At 36.4% G+C, this 23,151-nt stretch overlaps 1 protein-coding gene across 6 annotated transcripts in view; it reads right to left on the minus strand.

The window, feature by feature from the left end:
- Positions 1 to 16,780, minus strand: part of LOC120623509 (protein ECT2) — a 43,915-nt gene extending 27,135 nt beyond the window's left edge. For 4 of the 6 annotated variants that reach the window (XM_039889560.1, XM_039889559.1, XM_039889556.1 and 1 more), the window contains exons 1-2: positions 16,520 to 16,780; positions 9,071 to 9,278 (exon numbers count right to left, since the gene is read on the minus strand). In XM_039889560.1, coding sequence (XP_039745494.1) covers positions 9,071 to 9,278; positions 16,520 to 16,592 — 281 coding nt within the window. In that variant the 5' untranslated portion in view covers positions 16,593 to 16,780. Of the gene's footprint in view, positions 1 to 9,070; positions 9,279 to 12,705; positions 12,798 to 16,519 lie in introns of all 6 variants that reach the window. The other 2 variants (XM_039889557.1, XM_039889558.1) reach the window with 2 other exon arrangements.
- Between the last annotated feature and the right edge of the window lie 6,371 nt (positions 16,781 to 23,151).

The raw sequence follows: 23,151 nt of genomic DNA on the forward strand, positions 1-23,151 counted from the left end.
GGCCTCTGTTTGATCAGACCTGCATTTAACCGGTCATTTGTCCTAGGGTAGCGAAGTTCCTTGATTTATTTAATAATGCTGTGAATGCGGAATGTCGTCACTAACCCATTACCGTCACACGGGTCTCCTAACATGGGAAGGCTTTTTTATTTTAAAATTACCGTACTTTTGCTTTATTTATGATGACCCGATTAAGTTTAGTCTGTACCTCACTGCAAGTTATATGTATGAAGATAAACGACTTTATTTAGCCGGGTAATACAGATTTTTTTTTAAACAAACAAAGAGGTTTTATGCTGCTAAAAATAGTGGGCATTTCAATAAATGAATAAATATTTTTACCTTCTCAATGAACGTTCAATTTGATCTAATTATTCACTATTCATAACATGTTATATTTTGAACATGTTTTAAATAAAATACGAAAATAATCTCATAATATTTTTAATATGTATGTATATTTTTAATGTGTATGCAGCGAACTATGTTGGCTGTATATCGGTTTACCTTTGCGAGCGAGAAAAAAGCTGTCGCGATGAAACTCTGTGATAAATATTTGTTATAATTTTCGCTTTCTGGTCTATTTTGAATATTTTAAATGGCGCTTATACCGCCTTGACTTTACAATGCAATGTAATCCAAGTAGATTCATAATCAACTATTTCAACATGAAAACTTATTCTTATTCACCAGTCATTCATTCCTGTATCCAGAGGTTCTAATAAATAAACAAGGCTGAAACGACTGGATTGTTCAGGATTAAGACAACTACTCTATTAATTCCCGTTAAACGTACTGTGGCGCCAGTTCACTGTTTCAGTCCGCACTTTCGATACAAAATGATACCTACAGCCGCGGAGCCAGACGTTGATGCTACTTCGGTAGCATCAACGTCTGGTACTTATAGGAACGCGCGTGTCTTTATGTTTAGCATTCGTTCTTTTTTGAACACGTCTCCCAGTGGTTTTCTCAGGGGGTTGGCTACAAAATGTAGGTAAGACATTGTCGTAGCCGCCAAATTGGAAAGCAACTACCAGTGCGGTTCGTTAAATGGTGCCAGCAGCGTCTGGAACTAAGTCTGACATATTTTTTGCATGTTATAAGTTTTCTTGTTTTCAATCGCACTTCAAGTTAGCCCTTGAGGGCAATCTCATATGCAGATATGTGATGATGCAGTCTGAGATGGTAGCTAGCAATCAGGTAGGGGAATGGCATTTATCTTAAACCCATGCCTCTTCTTGGTTTCTCCGCGGCATCGTGTCGAACGCTATATCGCTAGGCCGCACGTCTTCGTTGATACGTTGGTAACTAGCTACGCCGTACACTCCCATTAGACAAATTGATAGATTTTCATAAGCGTATGAAGAAGAAAAGTATGAAGTACACTTGAATTTGGCTCGCACCATCATAGGATAAGTTAAACAAGTACGTAACGTGGGTGCAAGTAAATTTTAATTTCTCGTCACGCTCGTTGAGTAGCTATTCATTAACAGATTACGTACATTGTTAAGTATACTCCCAGAAAAGCAGATGCCCTGAGATCTATATCTATGGCTAGAAGTAGATTATTGCTAAATAGAGACTTGATTAGAACGAAAAGAACGTACTAAGTTCATTTTAGTTTTTAATTATCTAAAAAGTTGGACTGGTCATTATTTTTTGTATATATTTCATAACAGATATATGGCTTCTACAGGAACACGACAATTATTGTGTGTTCTCGACATGATAACGCTAAGACTGCAGAAAATATATTATTTAAACGGGCTGTACCTTCCACTCTACCATTGTACAGTGTAGAGTTATAGAGACCGCGTTGGTTAGTTAAAACCTAGGTGTTTCAATAAAGTAGTAAACGGCTTAAATATAGTAATTGTTGGTTGATCACATTTAAAGCTGTAAGTACTATGTATACATATAGTGTGTATCTGTCGATTTTATAAAAGCGAGATAATGATAGCTCTCAAAAACATAATATAGGTGATATTTAAATATGTGACATTCAAAGTTTAACGCAGTGTTAGAAAAAAGATAAATAGCTGACGAATAATGAAAGGCTCTTTTATATTCGCTTAAATACTCGTATAGATACTAAACTCGCTAATATGTATTATATATACCTATATATTCTTTTATAAAATCATCATAGGTCGTGTCGGTTGAGATTCTTAATTCTAGGTGTATAAGTTATTGGGTGAAACGATTGGATATAGGGCAATTACCTCTGAAGCTTTAGACATGTACATTTATCATGTGCATTCCACTTGATAAATGTAGACGTCTTGAGCAACCACAAGTAAAAGTGCGCCTTCGCCCTGCGCTACAGATACGGCGTAGCATATATTTCTGTTGTCAGTCTGTTTGAAGTCCCGAGGTGGTAGTAGCCATATATAACTCTCATGGCAACAGTGGATCAAAACCCCACGTTTCAATTAGCTGGTGCGCCTTTTATAGTTTGTAAGGAATCCTTAAATCCCAAAAGAGCCCCGGGGTCTGTGTCAGCATACATCCGCTGGCAGAATTGCGCTCGTAACAAGAATTATCTGGAGACGATGATGATGAATGGATTTTTTACAGTTGTCTCAACGAAATGTTTCTCTTTTGTACTTTGAGGAACATTAATTCTTTTGTGTGAGTAGGGCCGCGAAACACGCGGCAGTGAAACGTGACTTGTGGACAGTCGTCGCGCTCAAATCAGTTTGCAGAAATACTGCTTAAACGCGGTTCAAATTGAGCAAACAATTGAGCCGCATGCCAATATCAATTATTTGTACTCACATGTAGATGAGTACAGTCTACATTCATCTAAAAGTACATATCTATATATACTAATAACAATAAAGCTAAAGTGTTTGTGTGAATGCGTAATAGTTTTAAACTTTAAATCAGTTTTTTTTAAATCTCTAGGGAGACTATAATTAGGCTATTTAAAATCACAAGGACCCCCAGAGTGAACCGCGAGGAGTCCCGAGAAGGGGAGGAAACCAATTGCAAGAGTCTTTGACTATGCCCCCTTGATGGCGTTTCCACCTTAGCCGAAATTTAACCCATTTTGTCAAAGTTTTACTATTGTTATTCCTTTCCACACAGAGTCCATATAGTAAATGCAAAGTAAACATACGTTGCACCATTCGAAAAGCATAAAATATGGCGGTAATGCAGGCAGCTTATATTTAGGGTACCGTACCCGAAGGGTGCCAATTAACAACAGGACCTTATTACTATATAGGTAAACGGTTCCGCTGACTGCCTGTCTGTCAGCGGGCCGTATCCCATGAATCGTTCCAAGTAGAGAATTGAACATGGTTACAAAATGTGGTGAAGTGAAGGAAAACATAGTAAGAAAACCTGCATGCCTGAGAGTTCTCTATAGTAACGTTCTCAAAGACACGTGAAGTCTACAGATAATAAAACCTTCTCAGTCTGAGAGGAGCCCCATGCCCTGTAGTGAGCCGGTAAAAGTTTGATATTGATGCTTATATATTCAATGCCGCTGTTATAACAAATAAGTTAAAATTAAGGGGACCTTAAGGCTAAGGCTTTACGGTGTTTATGCTCGATCTTGATCATGCTAACATTAGTAGTGTAGAGTAGTGTTTCATATAAAGGTGAAATATGAAACACGACATAGTATTAACGGTTTTGGTGCGGAACCCATCACGGGCAAGTACAACTCGAACTTAGTTGGTTTTTCAGGGTTTAGGTGACTATTAATGCGTGTTTGCGTGCTGAGGCGCCCGCCGCTGCACCTCGGTCGGCGCAGTCACGGTGAATGTTTAATTTTGTTAATCGCTCAGTGCACTCGGTTTATACACACGAGGTTGCGCTGGCTAGAAAAACTTTGAAGTTCTACAATTATTTAGCGTATATTGGGCGGTGATAGCCGGCGTCGGCTTCGGCGTCCCTTACGTATGCTTACGTATTTTGGATTTATGTGCGTTTTGAGTTTTACGGCCTAAACCATTATTGCATTCTATGAGCAGGTCCTTGAGCTGTAGATGCGCGATGATGATGATTATGATGATGATGAAGTTCAAACCTTACTAAAATCTAAAGTTTTTATGTAGATAACGTTATGAATTTTTAATTTAATAAACAAATGTATAACATAGGTATAATTCTCCAAAAAAAAAATTACCAGGAAAATTGTGTTTGCAATTGTTGAGGAAACTTAATGATAATGATAAATTGTGTAGAATTATACTTTAGCCGATATAAATATTAAATGTAATTGCCAATGGTAAACAATGTGAGTCAGGAGAGCTCCCAAGAAAAGTGATAAGCAGACATCCAAAATTAATTTTCGCCAAGCAAACAAGTGGCGCGGCGGCGGCGGCCGTGCGGAACAATAAACAAATAATATTAATCTCATCTATTGGTATTTGGGCTTAGAAGCTGAAACAATGGAAGCATCCACTGCACCCGAAGTCAACATGAGCATTCTTCTGGCTCAATTAAAAATTAAGAATATATTTTTATAGCAGCATAATCATCGATCACCATAAAAACACGAATCAAATATTGACTCGCTTAGAAATTTCCATCTCGCTTATACTGCAACCTGCTATGAGGAGTACTAGGCCCTCAAACCTCTTAAGGTGTCCGAGTTATGTGCGTTAAAAAAACCATATCACTTGCTTAAACGGTGCAGCAAAAAATCGTAAGGAAACCTGCATGCCTGAGTTCCCGAGAGCATGTTAAGTCTGCCAATCTGCACTTGGCCAGCTCAGTGGATTACGGACTAAACCCTTCTCATTCTGACAAAAAAGTCTTAATTTCTTCAGCGCGCAGTTAAGGTGAAGGCTTCAATTGAAATATTGATAAAACCTTGACACATAGCTATTTCTATTTGGACGACGTTGTTTAACTTTGCGGTGAAAATTGTTAAAAAGTTTATCTGCAAGGTGCAACTAGATGAAATTAATAAAATTGAACACTTCATTGCAAATTACGGTTTCCCACATTAGCTTTTTGATTCATTCTAGTTACTAAACTTTTGGGTCACAGATAACAATCCGATTTAGCGTGTTGTATCCCAATTGAATTGATTAAAATAGAATTCTTAATGGTTAAAATGTCCTTGATAAATGGTTATAAATGCCTTAACTGTACTCAGTCACACACTTGTGATCTCGAATTCGAGGTCGTAGCCATTATTGTTGCTGAAGATGCAAGGCAACTTGAAATAATAAAATAATAAAACACTAAGTATTATCCTTAAGTATTATCCTTTTAACAAAGCCAAAATCTCGTACCTAAATTATTCCGTAAATTTGTTTCCGGATACCGAATGCAATTGACAAAATTGAACAACCTTTTTAGCATACGCGTCTGCAGGCAGGGTATAAGTCTTTAGAGCTAACTTTAGAACATTTTTGAACAAATACTTGAAACTGGTTATATAATGACATGCCCATGTTCTAGCATAAATTATATCTCAAACCATCGTAAAGAATGAGCAAGTTATTTTACAAGGTAACAAAGAGAAACCATATTTCTATATGCACAGTACATATGGAATTAGGTACGTATAACTAAACCTAGTTTTCTTATTTTCGTTTAAATCTGTGTATATTTAAACTATTCAATTTAAAAGCATGTTTGATGCATTTAGTTATCTTATTACTTATTTGTGACGTAGACATTGCATATTTTTTAAAGTAGGGTGCCAAATTACCAATATGTACTGCTAGCGGAAGTTGAGTTAGACATAAGGCGGAAGCAAGTCCTAAGTGCTGCCAATTTTCCACACTAGCACGACAGAGAAATACTAAAATGGACATACCATTTCCAGAACAATTTATTTTTTTGATGACTGGTAGATTACTTTTTATACTTTGGTAGCTTAATATTAAAAACCAGGTGCTGCCAATTTGCGCACTTACAAAACAGAAAAATATGTATAGGTATACATATAATTCCCATGTTTTTTTTATATTCTTGAAGGTCAGAATTATCTACGATTAGTAGCCTAATTTAAAAGTAGGAAATGTAAAGTATAATTATGTAATACTAGCTGACCCGTTATATCATCGGCTTTAATATCTTAAAAAAAACAAGAACCTAATTGCTGAGCCACCTACCGGGTCCAGTTTTAGTTCCAAACTATATAATACGCGGCAGGGCGGCCCTCGGCATTTTTCTTGCTTTTATCATTTCTATACCCGTCGTAACTTCTAAACAATAGGTCCAATTGGAATTTAAAGAGGATTTTCCAGGTACATAATCGTGTTTTATTATAAAACTATTTATTTGGATAAAGATAGGAATAGATTGTCATGATAGGAATGTTACCATTCTTAGATTGTACCCGTGTTTTCAATGACAAATTATAACAAAAAACGGTTATTGTGACTTAACAGTTAGACGTATAGCCTCCCGGACTTTATTGTCGGTAATAATGATTACTTCAAACATGTAGTACATTATTTTTATGCATTATGCGGCGTACGCCAGTAAAGCTCCAAGTCAGTTACATAGCATCTTCTAACAAATATATTGGTTTTCTGTAAATTGGCTGAAATATTTACAGAAAACCATAATAAAATACACTAAAACCTTCCGCATGAGTCAGTCTGTTCATAAGTGAAAACCGTGTGAAAGTAGTTTTTAATTTTTCGCGATTAGGTAGACAGACGTGGCGGGGGACTTTGTTTTATAATATGTGAATTTATTTTAGATGTACCTACTATTATTTTACGCACTCACACACACACTAAGACATAATCCCGCAGGAACTAATTGTTTTCTCGGGATAAATAGCTTCAAATCCTCAACTATGCATTTCCAAAAAAACACGTCAATCTAAAACTACGTTGCGCGGATTTTGAGACAATTGCGGAAAAAATTACTAGATGCTATCTTGTAGAAACTGTTTGAATTTCCGGGATAAAAAGAAGCCTATGAGCTATTCCAGACTATATTGTATGTCTCTGCCAAATTTCAGGCAAATCGGTTCATTCGTTGGTTCGTTAAAGCGTAGCTATCCATTCATTCATCCATCCATAGATACTCCCATCCTCACAAACTTTCGCATTTATAATGTGAAAGAGAGCTATGAAGTAAAATTGATAAAATATTTCATCCCATTTCCCGGAGAAAACTTATTGTTTATCGGGATAACAAGTATCCTATATGTTGACCCGGAATATCAGTTTCCACTACAGCCAATTTAATTTAAATCCGTTCAGTAATTTTCACGTGATGCCCGGACAGACAGACGGACAAAAATTAAATAAAAATCTTTTTGGACTTAGATTGTCGATTATAAACCATCGCCAGGTCAAAATTTACAAAATATATTAAATGTACATAAATCTTCAAGCTACAGTTTTATTAAAAGTACCTAGCTGTTGCCCACGATTTCGTCTGCATTTGATTTTGTTTTTTGATGTGGCATTAAAGTTGTGGCAGTTGTAGTTCTAAAAAAAAATTATAGTTTTCAGTATTGCTACGCCTTAAATGAGGGGTTTGCTGCTGTCCGCCGAGGAGTTCTGTCCTCTATCTCCAACCACAATTTGTCGGAGTTATGGCTTAAAAAATCATCTAACACTTTCAACCGTTTCCCCAAAGAAACCGAGCTTAATGTAGGGATAAAAGTATCCTATATTACTTCTTACACTTCCAAGCATATGTGTACAAAGTTTCATAAGAATTGTTTAAGTAGTTTTTGCGTGAAAGCGTAACAAACAAACTTACATTCACATTTATAATAGTAGTAGGGAAGTAGGGATAGGGATATGGATAGATTAGCTACTGTCAAAATGAAGTTTTTGTAAACAAGATTTAAGTCCGAATCGTAAATAATATGTATATTAAAATTTTGTCAAAAAAAAATTGTTACAAACTATAAGAGACTCATTTTGCGTACAATGCCAGCGTAACAGTTTTGTTTGCGGACATATAAGTACAAATGACTCAAAGAAATGTTTCAAACTTCATACAATTACGCACAACGTACAGCGTAGGTGAATTCAAAAAGCGTCAACGTTAAAACATATTATTATGAGCTCGCGAACTTCTGCGGAGATCGTTAGCCACCGCGCGGTGTGCCAATATTTTTTAATTGCAAATAACGATCAGTTTTAGCACAGTCGTCAAAGTGTTAATAGCCTAATATAAAAACCGTAATTCAACTAACTAAACTTTAAACTACATAACTATTACCTTTAATCTAGAACAATTGCTAAAATGTAATGAGAATTTTGATGATGAATGCATAATATTACTTATTAGTAATCCATTCATAGAAATACTATAAATGCGAAAGTGTGTTTGTTAGCAAATTCAAATTTAAAAAATTCTTTATTCATGTAAGCCTATTCTCTTATGAAGCTTTATTTTTACATGTATAGGCAGTGGCGTGCACTTCATACGTGCACAAAAGCACTGCATACCCTAAAATTTATATATAACTCGTATATGAGGAGGATTTTTGCCGTTTTATGCAATTTTCCCGCTGTATGCATACCCTGGTAAGAAACCCAGGACACGCCACTGTGTATAGGGATGTGATAAATTCTTTCGCCAACTTAAACTTAAAGCTACTAGGGTTCCAAACGCGCCTCACAGTAAATTAATAATATTAAGCTATGAAGTTAAAGCAATTCATACCCAAGCTTTTTTATCGTTGACGTACCTAACCCTTAACATCATAATAGGATTTTTCTGTAAGCGCTTACTATACACCCTTACTAAGGAACGAGTGGAAAGGACGGAGTATGACATAGGCTACTTTTTATACCAGGAAAACAAATGGTTCCCACGGGATATTTAAAAAAACCGTTAGCTAAACCCTAAAGCTATACCAGCTAGTTAGGTAATATGCATATTTGAAAGTTAATGATTCAGTTAAGCGAGGGGGCTCCTGCGATCGCAGTAGGTAGGTATTAAAGATTGCGTCCAATTAAAACTCCTGCTAAAACTGGCCTTGTGAATGTGGCACGTGGGCCTAGCCTTTACATTCGTTGCCTCTCTGAAAAATACAATGTGGCCCCTAGACCATAAGCCCGTCCAAATTCCTTGATGATTTACGACGTATGTACCTATAAGTAGCACAAAAAATACTGACCTATATTTTGCTTTGTGTGCGGCATCGAAGAGTTCTCCTTCAAAGGGTGCGGTTACAAGGTAGGAGGGAGGTGCTGGCTGCTGCTGTGTCAAGGGCAGCACTTCGGGCCCCCGCACCGCCGCAACAGCGCCCAGCCGCTCGCAAGCCGCGCGAACTCTTTCGCACTCCAGGCACGATTCGTTCACGTACACCATCGGCGTTGACGAGCCTGACAACCGTCAATATTAATATAATGGTTTTAATAATGTCACTCAACTGGAGCCGGATGTCGACGGTTAGGCGGAAGATATACTGCATTCACAATTATGATTAAACCATGAACGACTGCTAAATATCATTCACATCGTTTTATCTTTGATATTCCGATACCGCTTAACTAATATTTTAAAAAAGCATGTAATATAAGTGTTAAAAGTGTTGGTTATTTTAAGTACTAGATAGGACTTCAAAACTAATTTTCTATTACACATATCAGTTTTTTACAACAAATCACGAGTTCGTTAGGGACAATAATACTAAATAGATCTTCTTCTTCATAGTTCTTGTCCGGGACGACTTTGCAGTTAATGTTCCCAAAAGTTCATAAAGCTCTTATTGCAAAAGCAAACCGCTTTTCTTACTGTTTCAAACAGTACTGGATTTAATCAACAATGTTACTTATGCGATACACGGCGATCAAAGACGATATGAAAAATATTTATTGGCGAACAAGCATTAAGGAGATAGTTATTTCACAAAGTGTGAAACTCTGATCAATTGTATGGATTTTGGAATACATTTAGGCTTTCACAAAATTGCTTAATTTCAAAAGCATAGCTATTTAAATTGTAGTTATAACATGTAAACTAGCATTAATTAGGTGATGCGCAAACAGGGGCACTTCCTGGTATTATGTTAGATACAAACTACCTTTTTACTTTCATACAATCCATATCAAATCAAAAGCTACCTATACACACGTACACTGGTTGTATCAAACAGTGCTTTTTGCTTTAACTCAAAGACACCAATTAATTGCCAATCGGTTCGGTATAAGCAACTAGGAACTACACGTAAATGTTGATCACACACATATTAAATAAATTTACATGCAATTTTTACGAGTTCCAAAACCTGCTGTCCCTTTCGCACAATATACGGACATGCGGATATTGTGCGAAAAATTGAGATAGCAAGATATCGGCCGCCTTTTATAAAATATGTATTCTTAAATGGCGCGGGTTATACACATAAATCGCCTGTATCACACATACAATGCGGCATTCATTGTTAAACTGAATAGGAACGTGCACCGAACCTATTATTGACTTGTTACCAGTGACCAGTAGGGCTAACATGCGCGCCATGAGATTAATGTCTACTATTTTCTTGTTCTTTTTCTATGAGATAAGACAAGAAAATGGTTGATGTCATTATCTCGTAGCGTTTTCAGGTGTAGCGAATGGCGACTGGGTCCAGTAGCCGTAAGCAGACACAGCAACTGCAGTTTCCTGCGAGTGTCCCGTGTCTTAACATACTAAAGTGTCTACGTTTGCGCAACGCCTAATGAAGGTCTATACACTTGACGCAGGTGTAAACGTCACACGCGGCATCAGACGTTCCAAACGCTTATCTAAATATATACATTTCTGTTTAAATTCCAAAGAAAGGCATATTTTGAGAATTTCGCGCAAGGAAGTCGTGAGCCGTGAACATGATTTATCTGATTACGACAAATCGTATTGAAAAGAACCAGACGACGATGTTCATCACTTTCTTTGATCCTTTTGGAGTTTGCCGGGAATTCTCTCTTGTAAATAGCATGCCAATGTAACTGATTGTTCGAAATTATATAACAACGTTAATGTTACATTTTGTTAAAAAGAAACAGTAACTCTCGTTTCCAAATGTTTTATAGCTACAAAAGTTCTAATTATAGCAGTAGACGTAACGTTATAAACCAATCTGTCGAGCAAGAGTGTTTAAATATATTTTATCAATGTCACATACCAGGGAAAGTTTAACAGAATATGGCATAAATGCTTAAGTATAATCTCATCTCTAAAAAAATGCTGTATGCGTAAGTTGAATGCGAAAGTGTTTCCAATGTACAACCGATCTTGTTGAAATTTGGCACATTATAGCTAGGATCCTCGAGACAGATATAGGGTACTTTTAGCCCGGGAAAAGAAGTTGTTCCCGCAGCATTTATTAAAGCCGAAACAAATGCGTACGTCGTGTTGTAACATAAATGTTTGTCGACCTTTCGGGATGTGCTCCCGGCCCGCGTCACATCGGCGGTTCAGGGTCGCTGACTCACGCCTAACACCTCGCGGGAACACCCGGCAATTTTGGCATAGTATGCTAGCTTAATGTTTCTCTACTTCATATCGACAACAACGAAGGCGACTAAAGTCTATTAACGTAGCCCACAGGCAACTGTACTGTGCTGTACTGTAATACGTACGAGGTTTACTCCTGCACTTCTACGATTTTGAACATAGAAATATATATACGAGTACATATATATTCTCTTGCTATAAGTTTTATAGTGATAAAAATGCTGTTTTGAGTAAAATAAAAAAAACAAGATTTGTGTTACTGTGGAGTCAGTTTGTCAAATGACGATACTCTTGAACAAAAGATTTTTTAATCAAATCGCTTGCCTCCCTGCGATCGAATGCGTCTAGCAAATAGAGAGTCAAAAGAACTTCGATACTGGGCGTTTTTAGTTTTGAATCTTAGCGCGGGTCGAATTCAAAATCTCTTTGTTTTATTTCTCTTTTCCTCCAAGCGGCCAGTGATAATAAGCCGTTCAATAATATTAGGCCTTTTCCTCGCCTCGTGGCCAAAGGTGATACCTGTCTTTGAGAACATAAAGTAGGGTAATAAATAGTAAATAGTAAGACCTATTTCAGGAAAGGTTTCTTAGAAAATTGACTTACACAGCCTCACTGAACTAAACCGTGCCTTGGCACCTTGGCACCTTGACAACCGCAGGAGGTTGGATGAGTACCCTAGTTTGCCTCGAATCGTAACAGTGTGGCCTGAGACTACTTAATTAGATACGCGACTTAAATCTCCCTTTAATAGATCAAAGCGTGTCTCGACATATAATTGAGTAATGCACCAGAAAATATATAATACCCAACAATGATAATTTTTTTTTTTTCAACTTTTGCCAATTTTTAAACATTTGTATCTATTATGACGGCTTACGGGAAATAAATCCTTATTGAAATAAGAAAATTATCTTCAGACAATCTTAAAAGATATAATATTAAGTTAGGAAATACAACTACATAATATACCAACATCACAATTTTAAATTAGCTACTGAAATATTTAAAATATTTGTTAGTCATCATAGCAAAAACCAATAGCGTTTTGCATATTAATACAATGAAAACAAAGTGTTTTCAGCCACTTATGTCACAAAAATGTTTCAACTCAAATAAACAAGTTGATAAAATGAATGGATAGGTACTGAAATTAAGCTTCACTCACATGAAAGGCTTAAAATGAACATGAAAACCTAATGTTATGTTTATTTAAACTCAGTTATGATATAAATTCATTGTAGTTCATTATAGGGTTTATTTGATTAAAAGGATGGCTCGGAGCACAAGACTTGCAGGTTACACATGCACACTCACATCCTCCTCCGAGGTATGACCGCAGTTGTTCTACCAATGCTAGCATGGTTGGCGAGCGTGCCGCAAACCATGCTTTACGCCATCTGTAACATCTGCGAGTATAGTCCTAGAGTAAATTACAAGACTTATTGTATCATTGTTAATACAGATTTTTCCCTATGATACTTCTGTATGAAAAAGATTTTATGTTGAGTAAGCTATACATGCATTTACAGTTATATCATATTTTGTAATATGTAAGCTTGTTAAAAAATAATTAATTGACTTCACAGTTACATGTTGAGTTATTATTTCACTATCCAATCTTTTTATAAAACTGTTACAAAGGTTTAAACATCATGTTTTACTTTCAAGTAAGTATAATAGTATGCCTATTGGAGCACAACTATTCATTTTATTTCTTTTACAGAAACAAAATATGTTAATTTTTAATAAAAATATATACCAATATTACAGAAGATAAATTGTCCGTTTTTTGTTAGTTTTTTATACATTCAGTTAAACCACTAAACTAAATTTGATGATTTTTTTCTTGGCCTATCTATAGCTTGTAGGATTGCTAGGATCCTAGTTATCCCAAAAAAGTTCTGTACCAGGTGTTTTGATATAAGACTAAGGAGTAATGTTTATCACATGTAAGTTTAAAGATAAAGAAAAGTTTTGTTTTGAGGTAAAGAAAAGTCAAGACACAAAAAGAACATGAAAGATTTGACTGATAGGCATGATGGAGTTTCATACATAAAATATTATTTAGTTAATTATTAAAATATTTAAATGCAACATCACAAAATGAAAAAAAAAATGACCTTGTTACCTATGCGCAGTGTCACTAGTAAACCTTGTTTTTTTTCTACAGAATTAAGAACATACATAAACCGTGTACATAACTAATATTGAAGCATCAAAAACCAATCCTCTTTGAACTGTTTCTTGAACAGATCGTAAGTCCATTTAGCAGTTACCAGTAATTATTTTACCTCAAATGTTCTAAGTTCTAATTTACTATAAAATGGGAAATCTGGAAGAAGTTTGTGAGCTAGCAGCATTCTGCTGGTGTGAAGTAATACATGCGCTGAGCATTTTCACTGTTTTTGGACACAATGCACTGCATGCAATGTAGCTGAGGAGGGGTCTTTATGTTCTTAATTCTGTATTTTTTCTATAGAGAAAGCTTTCATGTTGGAGATAGATATAAATTATAGCAACCCAAGAGGAATAATTAGTTTTTGTGGGATTTTAAAAGCCTAAAAAAAATAAGATGAATATGCATTAACAAAAGGTGTTATGTAAAGCTAAGATAACCAAATATTATGTATATTACAGATAATTTTTAGGTGAATTGAAATTACTGTCCTATTTCTGATAATGGCTTGAAGGCAGTAGTAAGTTAAAAGATGTGATTTGATGAATATTATTCTCAGTTGTGTTATCTAATTGTATTTATCTTAATTTGTGTGATTCTTTAAAATTTAAGATAAAACATTTTTTTCTTTTGTATTTTATTTTTTCCTTTTAAAAAAATCTACAGATTTGTTGAGTTAAAGAAATTATCTATTAATCATATAATCAAGGACTGCACTGAATTTTGCCTTGTTTATCATTCCTTACAAAAAAATATTAATGAATGCCCAAGTACCAACTTTATTGAATAGTATGAATTATATATAACTAAATTATTAGCAAGGTGTTTTTATTAGTTTAGCATATAAATAAAACAATAGCAACAACAAAGTGCTTGATTTAATAAGAATAGAATGTTCTTATTGTTCACTAAAGTGTTTTTGCAATCATGCAAAAAGGAATATTCTTTGCATGATCTAAAGCCAAAAGCATATAAAATGTACAAATATGCAATACAAGTTTATACAAAGGTACAAGCTATGCAAATTTAATTTTACAAAATTTAAATTTTGTTTTCGTTTAGGAACAGACAATACTAAGGTCCATCTTGCATTTTACCCAAGTAGGTTTAGGTAGTAGGTTTTATTTGAAAAAAAAACTTTGGAATTAAGAATTAATTTGTTTTTAAACCAAACAAGCAGGAAAATTTTAAAGAAAGCAATTAAATTTACTACCTAATTTTCACTTAGTTCATAACTCTGGGGAATATTGTTCATAGATATAAAATATAAAAACTGTCAAAATGTCACATTTATACTGATAATGGTCATTAAGATATGCTAAAGAATAAGCATATCTCTTCATAGACTGTGGTGTTTTGGTCATGTGACAGACACACAAATTCTTAGAGTAGCGTGTCTGGCCATATACAGTGCAACTTAGGTTTTCTTTAGGTGTTTTGAAGAACATTGAGTTGTTTGGTAATAGGTACCTATACATTTCACAAAAAGTAGAAAATTATGATTGACCTCTTTTATTTCAGGTAGCCATTGGCCCTAAACATTTTAAGTGACTGTTTTCCTGTCTGTTTCCTATCTTCTGTTTTCAGCACCATCCTTAACTAATGAATATCCCACTGCTAGGCCCTAGAATACTCTCTTATAGAAGATTCTTTGAATGCCCACCATACCACCTTAGTGTGTGTTAGCAGGCATTAACACTTAGTAATGAAAATGACTGTGACGAATGTCTCTACATGTTCTTTCTCCAAGGCACAGATATCTTTTAAAATGATAATATAATTTGTGTAATTGTTTGAAATAATTTATTAGAATGCTGGTTGGGAGACTAAGTCAATATGATATTTTAGTATTCATAATAATTGAAAACTTCTACAACTCTTTAGAGAACTGACTAAAAAAAATTAAGAACTTCCTTTATATACTATGTACACAAGAAACATCCAGTGACAACCATTACATCAGCTGTTCTTACATTTAAGGTCAAATGAGGTGACGAATTACTGTGGCAACAATAAATTACATACATACTCATCATATAATTAGGAGTTGTCAAATTGTTTTTAAGGTTACTTTTAAATGAGAATTTAAATATTATATGTTTGAAATTATAATCACTTCTCTAAATGAAGTATTAGTGATACTAATTTTAGGTTTTGGTTTGGAATTGATATGCGTGGTGTCCTAAAAGCCTTAAATACTTATTGATACGACATTAACAATTTTGTTTAATATGTGCAAAATGAATAAATTACCATTATCTTGTGTCTTTTATCTTTATAATATAAATAATTCAGGGTACATAAGAGAGCTGTTTAAGACTTTAATAATCCTACAATTATATATTCATAATTTTTACCACATTAAATCTAAACTTAGATTTACAAGATTTGTGTTGGCAAGTTAATGAAAATTTTATTATTGTGTTAAAGTTTAATACAATTTTATCTCTAATCTGAAGAATTAATTACAGAAATTAACTTTTATCTCTATTACAAACCAAGAACAGTTTTTCAGGTTAATGTAAATGATTGTGGGGAAACTCAGGTTATATCAAAACTATAGATTCTTATCAATAGCATGTTTAAGGTACTAAAATCATTCACATTCATAAAAGAGCACATTATTGAATCAAATTTAACCATGTAGAAAAATTACATAACGCGAAATAAATATTTTTCTGCAAACTAGTTATGAACAATAACAACAACAAAACAAAATTGACGTAAAACTTTGTTTTTAGATGCCTAGTTATAGCAGTTCGTTTAAAAATGTAATATTTACATTTAAATTTTAATTGTAATAAACAGTAGCTAAATTATAATTTGGTACAAAATATACATTTTAAAATATCGCTCGCTTGATTAATACCTTCTTTTAGAGTTTATATTGTCTTAGCAGGATAATGGATTATGCGGACATTTATTAAAACGATAAGTTTAGGGATAAATTACCATCAATATCTTGATTTTTGTCAGTTGCAGCGGTGCTTCCTGTTTGTGACATGCCCTTAGACATTTCGTCCATCTTGCGTACCAATGATTCGTTATATCAATCACAAAACATTTATAACCACTATTTACAAAACTTAACTGTGCACATTTGATCACTTCACTTTATTCGAAATACAGTCATTTATTAAAATTCTTCGACCTGTCCAATTTCTAAACATTTCTGTAATTTTCAATAACACGACAACGAAACGAGTACAAATTATGAAATTGAATGAATCTGTAGAGAATGTAGATCACGGTAGAGAGTATTATAAAGCTAAGCCACAGGTTATATTATTAAACTATAGTGTTTATATCCTCTTTATCTCTAGACAAAGAGTATATACCAAACCAGGTATGGATACCAGATCGAGTACTAATGCACGCGGCTTCGTCTGCGTTGAATTCCTGATTTCCCTTGAGCTTTAGAAGATCTCTAACGGTACCCTTCTTCAGAAAGACAGCTACCCGCGAATTTCTTCAGATCAGTTCAATAGTTTTTACAGATAGATAGCTACAAACAAACAAAAACACACCTTGGCGTTTAAAAAAACGTTTGTATATGAATGTTATATTTATAAATAATAACCTAAATGTGAATTTCAGTGTCTCTAACCTTGAAAACATAGGACTTTCATATAACTTACAACCCCTGTTTTACTCCTTTAGGGTAAGATTTGGATGAAATATTTTCTGAACTGATGCCTGTGAAACCAATTCAATAAAACCAATTTTCTAAATTTCAAGGTCTTAGACTAAATAACAAAAAAAAATCAGCAAGAACTTTTAAACCCTATTTTACCACGCAGTCAATGTTGTCAATGTTAAAAGAATGATATTCGGTGCTTCTATAAGGCCACAAATAATTTGGTTTAGGTACCTAATGAGTAGTAGTAGAGTTCTTCGTGACAGAGCTCGTCTGGGGAAGTTACCAACATGCTTTTTTCTACCGCTAAGCAGCACTGTCGAAATACTATGTTCCGGTCTAAAGGGCGTGGTTGCAAGTGTAATTACAGGCACATGAGGCTTAACACTTACGCCTCTGGTTGATGGACACAGACCAACATTTTGCAGGATGTGTTCCTTGCATGATCTGGGAAGTGGTGATCTGTTTATAGGCGTTTGTTTTCCGCTTACCATCATTTGAGCTATTTGCTTGGTCCATCAATTAAAAATAACACAAAAAAAATGAAAAATATATAACTGTTAATAATACCAATGCCATCTCAAAAAAGAGACCGTGCTCGTCTTCTCGCTCTCTCTGCTAAGGAGTCCGGCTACTGGCTACATGCTCTCCCTTCAGCTAACCTGGGCACTATGGTAGACCACCCCACCCTGTCGGTGGTGATTGGTCTTAGGCTTGGCGCCTCTATAATTCAGCCTCATCGATGCCACTGCGGTGACAGCGTTGACACCTACGGTTACCATTGCCTCTCCTGTTCAAGAAGCGCTGGTCGCTTTTCTCGCCATAGCACCATCAACGATATCATCCGACGATCTCTTGCTACCGCTCACGTACCAGCTGTATTAGAACCTATTGGTTTGGCGCGGAGCGATGGCAAGAGACCTAATGGTATGACGCTCATACCTTGGAGGCTTGCAAGGTCACTTCTGTGGGATGCAACTTGTGTTGACACCCTAGCTGCATCACACATCCAGGCCACCTCGTCAATGGTAGGTGCGGCTGCTACCAGAGCCGAGCAGGCCAAGAGGCGTAAATATGAAAACCTGGATAGCAGCTTCATTTTTGTGCCTTTTGGAGTAGAGACTTTGGGACCGTGGGGTCCGGAGGCAAGAGCCCTTTTCAAAGAATTATCGAAAAGGGTTATCGAGTCTACCGGTGATCCTAGAGCGGGTAGTTACCTTGGCCAACGAATTAGTTTGGCCATCCAAACAGGGCAATGCTGCCAGCATCTTAGGAACTGTGCCTCGCTGCGGTGGTTTCGAGGACGTTTTAGATTTTATTTACTTTTAAATAGTTTATTTTAGATTATATCTATAAAATTTAATAACTTGTTAATGCCAGCAACCTTATTGGAAGCATAACATTCCACTTTTATGTCTTGCATAATAATACTAGATGTAAGCAATTAGAGAACCTCAATATTTATGTTTAAAATTTTCCGTTTTATTATTATTTCTATCAAGCCAAATTCATTGTAGGTACATTTATTTGTACTAATGTCTAGTAAGTAAATGAATAGATTTTCATTAATAATAAATGAATAAAATACCCTATATTATATTTATCCGGCTGAAGTATCTAAACATCCTCTGAAAAAACCGTGCCAACCGTACCAGAACCAACCTCGCGCTCGTGCTCTTTGATTTGTTGTTGTCACTTGTCACAGGTGACAGAACACAGAACAAAACCCAATTGTGTTATTATAGTCGTTCGTAGAAGTGTCGCTATAAGTCGCTGAATTACAGACAAAAGCCATAAACAAGAATTGAATTGAATTGAAGTCGCTGAATTATTTTAATTTGAAAGATAAGATAAGAACTATGGGGTTCGGCGGGAAACTTCGTACATGGCGGACGCGGTTTTTTCAAATTTTTCTTTGATTTTATTGTAAACTCGTCTTGAAAAGGATTTGGTGTTGTTTATATTGAACTGTAACTTGGCCTGTCAATTAGTGCACACGTGTTAGTGAGATTCCGGTGTAATTTCGGTGTTTTATGTGAATTTACACAGCAGCAGAAATAGTTGTCATTGGTGATATTCGTATAAATCTAACCGTATTTGGTGTTGGTTAAATATTTATTATGTGTCTGTAGTTATAGTGTTTCCAGTAAAATGGATCTAGATACACCTCCTGAGCCGCCCGACCCGGGGGCATCAGCCTCGTCTCGCAAACGACAAGGAGAGGATACCAACGTATATGCGGCCAAAAAAACTATAACTGATCCTACTCAGGTAAACCCATCCGTTCAAAGCCTTTACATACATCCTTCCTTCACCGAAGGCGCCAAGTCATACTCTGACGATGATAATGGGCCTTTTATTGTCCAAGTCTCACGGGAAGTGGAGGACCCATCCTCTGGAGCGTCATTACGGGCTATAAATTTCGGTCAATTCTTGCACAAACACAAAATTGGTTCAATTATCCACGACGGCGTCAAAAATATAGGCCGCAACAAAATTACTGTAGAGTTTACTTCTGCCCAAGCTGCCAACAACTTTCTGGTTAGTCCAGTTTTGAAGTTATGCAAATATAGAGCTATAATTCCCACATACAACATAACCAGAATGGGGCTGGTGAAAGGAGTTCCCGTGGACTGGTCGATGGACGAGCTTGTTGATTCGCTAGAGCTCCCGCCTGGCTGTGGTGAGGTTCTGAAATCAAGGCGACTGAATAGAAAATCTGTCACAGAGGGTGTCATCACTTGGGTGCCTACCCAATCTGTTGTCCTAACCTTCAGGGGGCAAATGCTTCCTGCTAAGGTATATTCATACCACACCTCACTGCCAGTTGAAACATATAAACTTCCAACAATACAGTGCCAGAACTGCTGTCGTTTTGGCCACATTAAAACAATCTGCAGATCTAAGCCCAGATGCTACAGATGTGCTCAGCCCCATACAGGTGACTCATGTTTGGTCATCAAGGAATTATCTACATGTTTACACTGCTCTGGTAGTCATTTTGCTACTGATAAAGACTGCCCAGAATTCTCCAGGCAGCAATCTATTAAAATGGTCATGTCTCAGAATAATAAATCTTACATTGAAGCATCATCTCAGTTTCCTCCTGTCCGCAGGTCCTATGCTGAGATAACAAAAGAAATGTTTACTCCTACTAATGTAACTTCCACCAAAACCTCCTACCGGCAAACAGTTTTCCGCTCTCCTCGTCCCCGAGCTCCTCTAGCAAAGGGCTACGATAAAAAAGCTGTTCAGACTATTGTCGGTGATTACTCCTCATCCCTTCCTAATGGATGCGCTCTCAACAACAATGTTGAGAACCCTCCCTCCCAAGGTAAAATGCTTGAGTTTATCTCCGAATTTCTACTTAGTATTGTCGCTCCATGTAGTGAAATTCCCTTACCGCCCAACGTTGCCAAAAACTTAAGCCAACTTTTTAAACTACTCCAAAATGGGCCCAATAACCCTGCTACAGTGGAACTGTAAAAGTTTACGTCCCAAGAAACATGAGTTAATCTCTCTGATTAACCTTCATAATCCCACCATTCTTGCCATCTCGGAGACATGGTTGAGGCCTGGTTCACGATTACGGGTGCCGGGCTTCTCCTGTTTGAGGGATGACAGGAGTGATGGGTATGCAGGCAGTGCTGTATTTCTACGGCACTCCCTCCCCTACACCCAAATCGCTCTTCCTTCCCACAGTCAACAGATCAATGCTGTTGCTGTCCGTACCCTAGACATATCTTTTGTATCTCTGTATATTCCTCATCCCTCATCTTCTATTATTCCCGAATTACAAGCAATCTTGTCGTCCCTTCCCAGCCCTATCATAGCCATGGGTGATTTTAACACCCACCACACGATGTGGGGGTGCCATGCTAGTGACGGGTTTTCTCCATTGCTGATTGATTTACTTGATGATGTCAGTCTTTGCATCCTCAATGACGGTTCTCCTACTCGAAGGGTATACCCCAATCAGAACCCTAAATCAGCGGTTGATCTCACCCTATGTTCGGCTAACCTAGCATCGCGCCTGACTTGGAACGTGCTACAGTCAACCTGTGGCAGTGATCATTTTCCTATAATTGTTACATTAAATAATAAATCCTTACCTACCCCTAACTATGATCCCCTTTTAAAGTATAAACTTAAAAAAGCAAATTGGGAAGATTATGCCCTATCCGTTGATTGCATTGTAGACACTCTGCCCGATTTGGAAAGTGATGGAAACATTCTGGTATGCTATGATCTCTTTTTAAAATCTCTTATATCTTCGGCCGATTCCCATATTCCAAAAAAACACCCTGTGAAAAATCCGCTGCTTTCCTCTCCTTGGTGGGATGATGAATGCAGCGATTTATTTGGTAAAAGATCTGCTGCAGAAGAATTATACTCAGCCTGCATGACTCAGGATAACTTTAATAGTTACCAAAAACTAGATGCTAAAATTAAAAGATTAGTCTTCAAAAAGAAAAGAGCAAGTTGGACGCAGTTCTGTGAATCGCTTAGCCCTCGTTCACCCTCCACCATTGTGTGGGAAAATATGAGGAGATTCCGTCGCTCCCTGAGCCACGTTGATCCTTCCTCAAATAATCCTTCTGACTGGCTTAACAACTTTGCAGACAAATTAGCTCCACCTTATGTTCCCTATGTGGACTCATTTCTAACTACTACGCCAGCTCCAGCTACGGATGAAATGGATGCCCCCTTTTCCTTTTCTGAGCTTCAAATTGCTCTCAATGGTCTAAAAGATACAGCTCCAGGGGAAGATGGCGTTCCATATTCTTTCCTGGCTAACTTAAATGACAAAGCTAAAATTTATTACCTTAAAATAATCAATAAATGTTTGGAAACTGGTTCTATCCCAAACTCCTGGAAATCTCAAATTGTTATTCCTATCCTTAAACCTTATAAAAATCCCCTTAATTCAAATTCATATAGACCCATAGCTTTGTCATCTACTTTAGCTAAAGTTACAGAACATCTCCTTAAAAACCGACTGGAATGGTTAATGGAAAGTAGAAATATTCTCCCCTCCTCCCAATTTGGGTTTCGGAAGGGTATGAGTACAACAGACAGTCTCAGTGTATTAACAACAGATATTAGATTAGCCTTTACAAAAGGAGAGTACCTTGTGGGTGCTTTTCTTGATATTGCTTCTGCATATGATAATGTCCTACTTCCGGTGCTCAGGCAGAAACTACTTAAGCTGAGTGTTCCCTCGAGGATGGTTCATTTCATATGTAATCTGCTGTTTTGCAGATATGTTCTGGTAAAGCATCAGAATAATTCTCTTCCCCCCAGATTAATCTGGAAAGGCCTCCCTCAAGGCTCTGTTCTCAGTCCTCTGCTCTATAGCATATATACCCACGACCTCGAATTGTCTGTTTCTAGTTTTTGTACCATTTTACAATATGCTGATGATATTGTCCTCTATCACAGCTCAGGCAGTATAGAGGAAGTATCCTGTCGTATCAATTCTGCTTTGTATTATCTAGGCCAGTGGCTGTCTGACCATGGCTTGTCCCTATCAGTGGGCAAATGTCAGGCAGTGGTATTTACAAGGAAGAGATACCTCCCGAACCTCAACATCTCATTTGAAGGTCAAGCAATCAACCTTGCAGTTAAAGCTAAATTTTTAGGTGTTTATTTAGACACACGACTGAATGGAATTGCTCATTCTGAACACATTATCAAAAAATGTGAAAAAGGCATCAATGTACTACGAGCAATAGCGGGAGTTTGGTGGGGTGCTCACCCCTATACTTTAAAATTATTATATAATGCCTTAGTACGTAGCCACATGGATTACTGTATGTTTGTTTTAGAGCCTTTTAATAAATCAGCTGCTGAAAAGTTAAATAAAATTCAGTATAGATGCCTTAGAATTATTCTAGGTGCAATGAAATCCTCCCCCACTAATGCTTTGCAGGTAGAATGCGTTGAC

The sequence above is a fragment of the Pararge aegeria genome, chromosome 4 (genome assembly GCF_905163445.1).
Source record: "Pararge aegeria chromosome 4, ilParAegt1.1, whole genome shotgun sequence".
Classification (NCBI taxonomy): Eukaryota; Metazoa; Arthropoda; class Insecta; order Lepidoptera; family Nymphalidae; genus Pararge; species Pararge aegeria.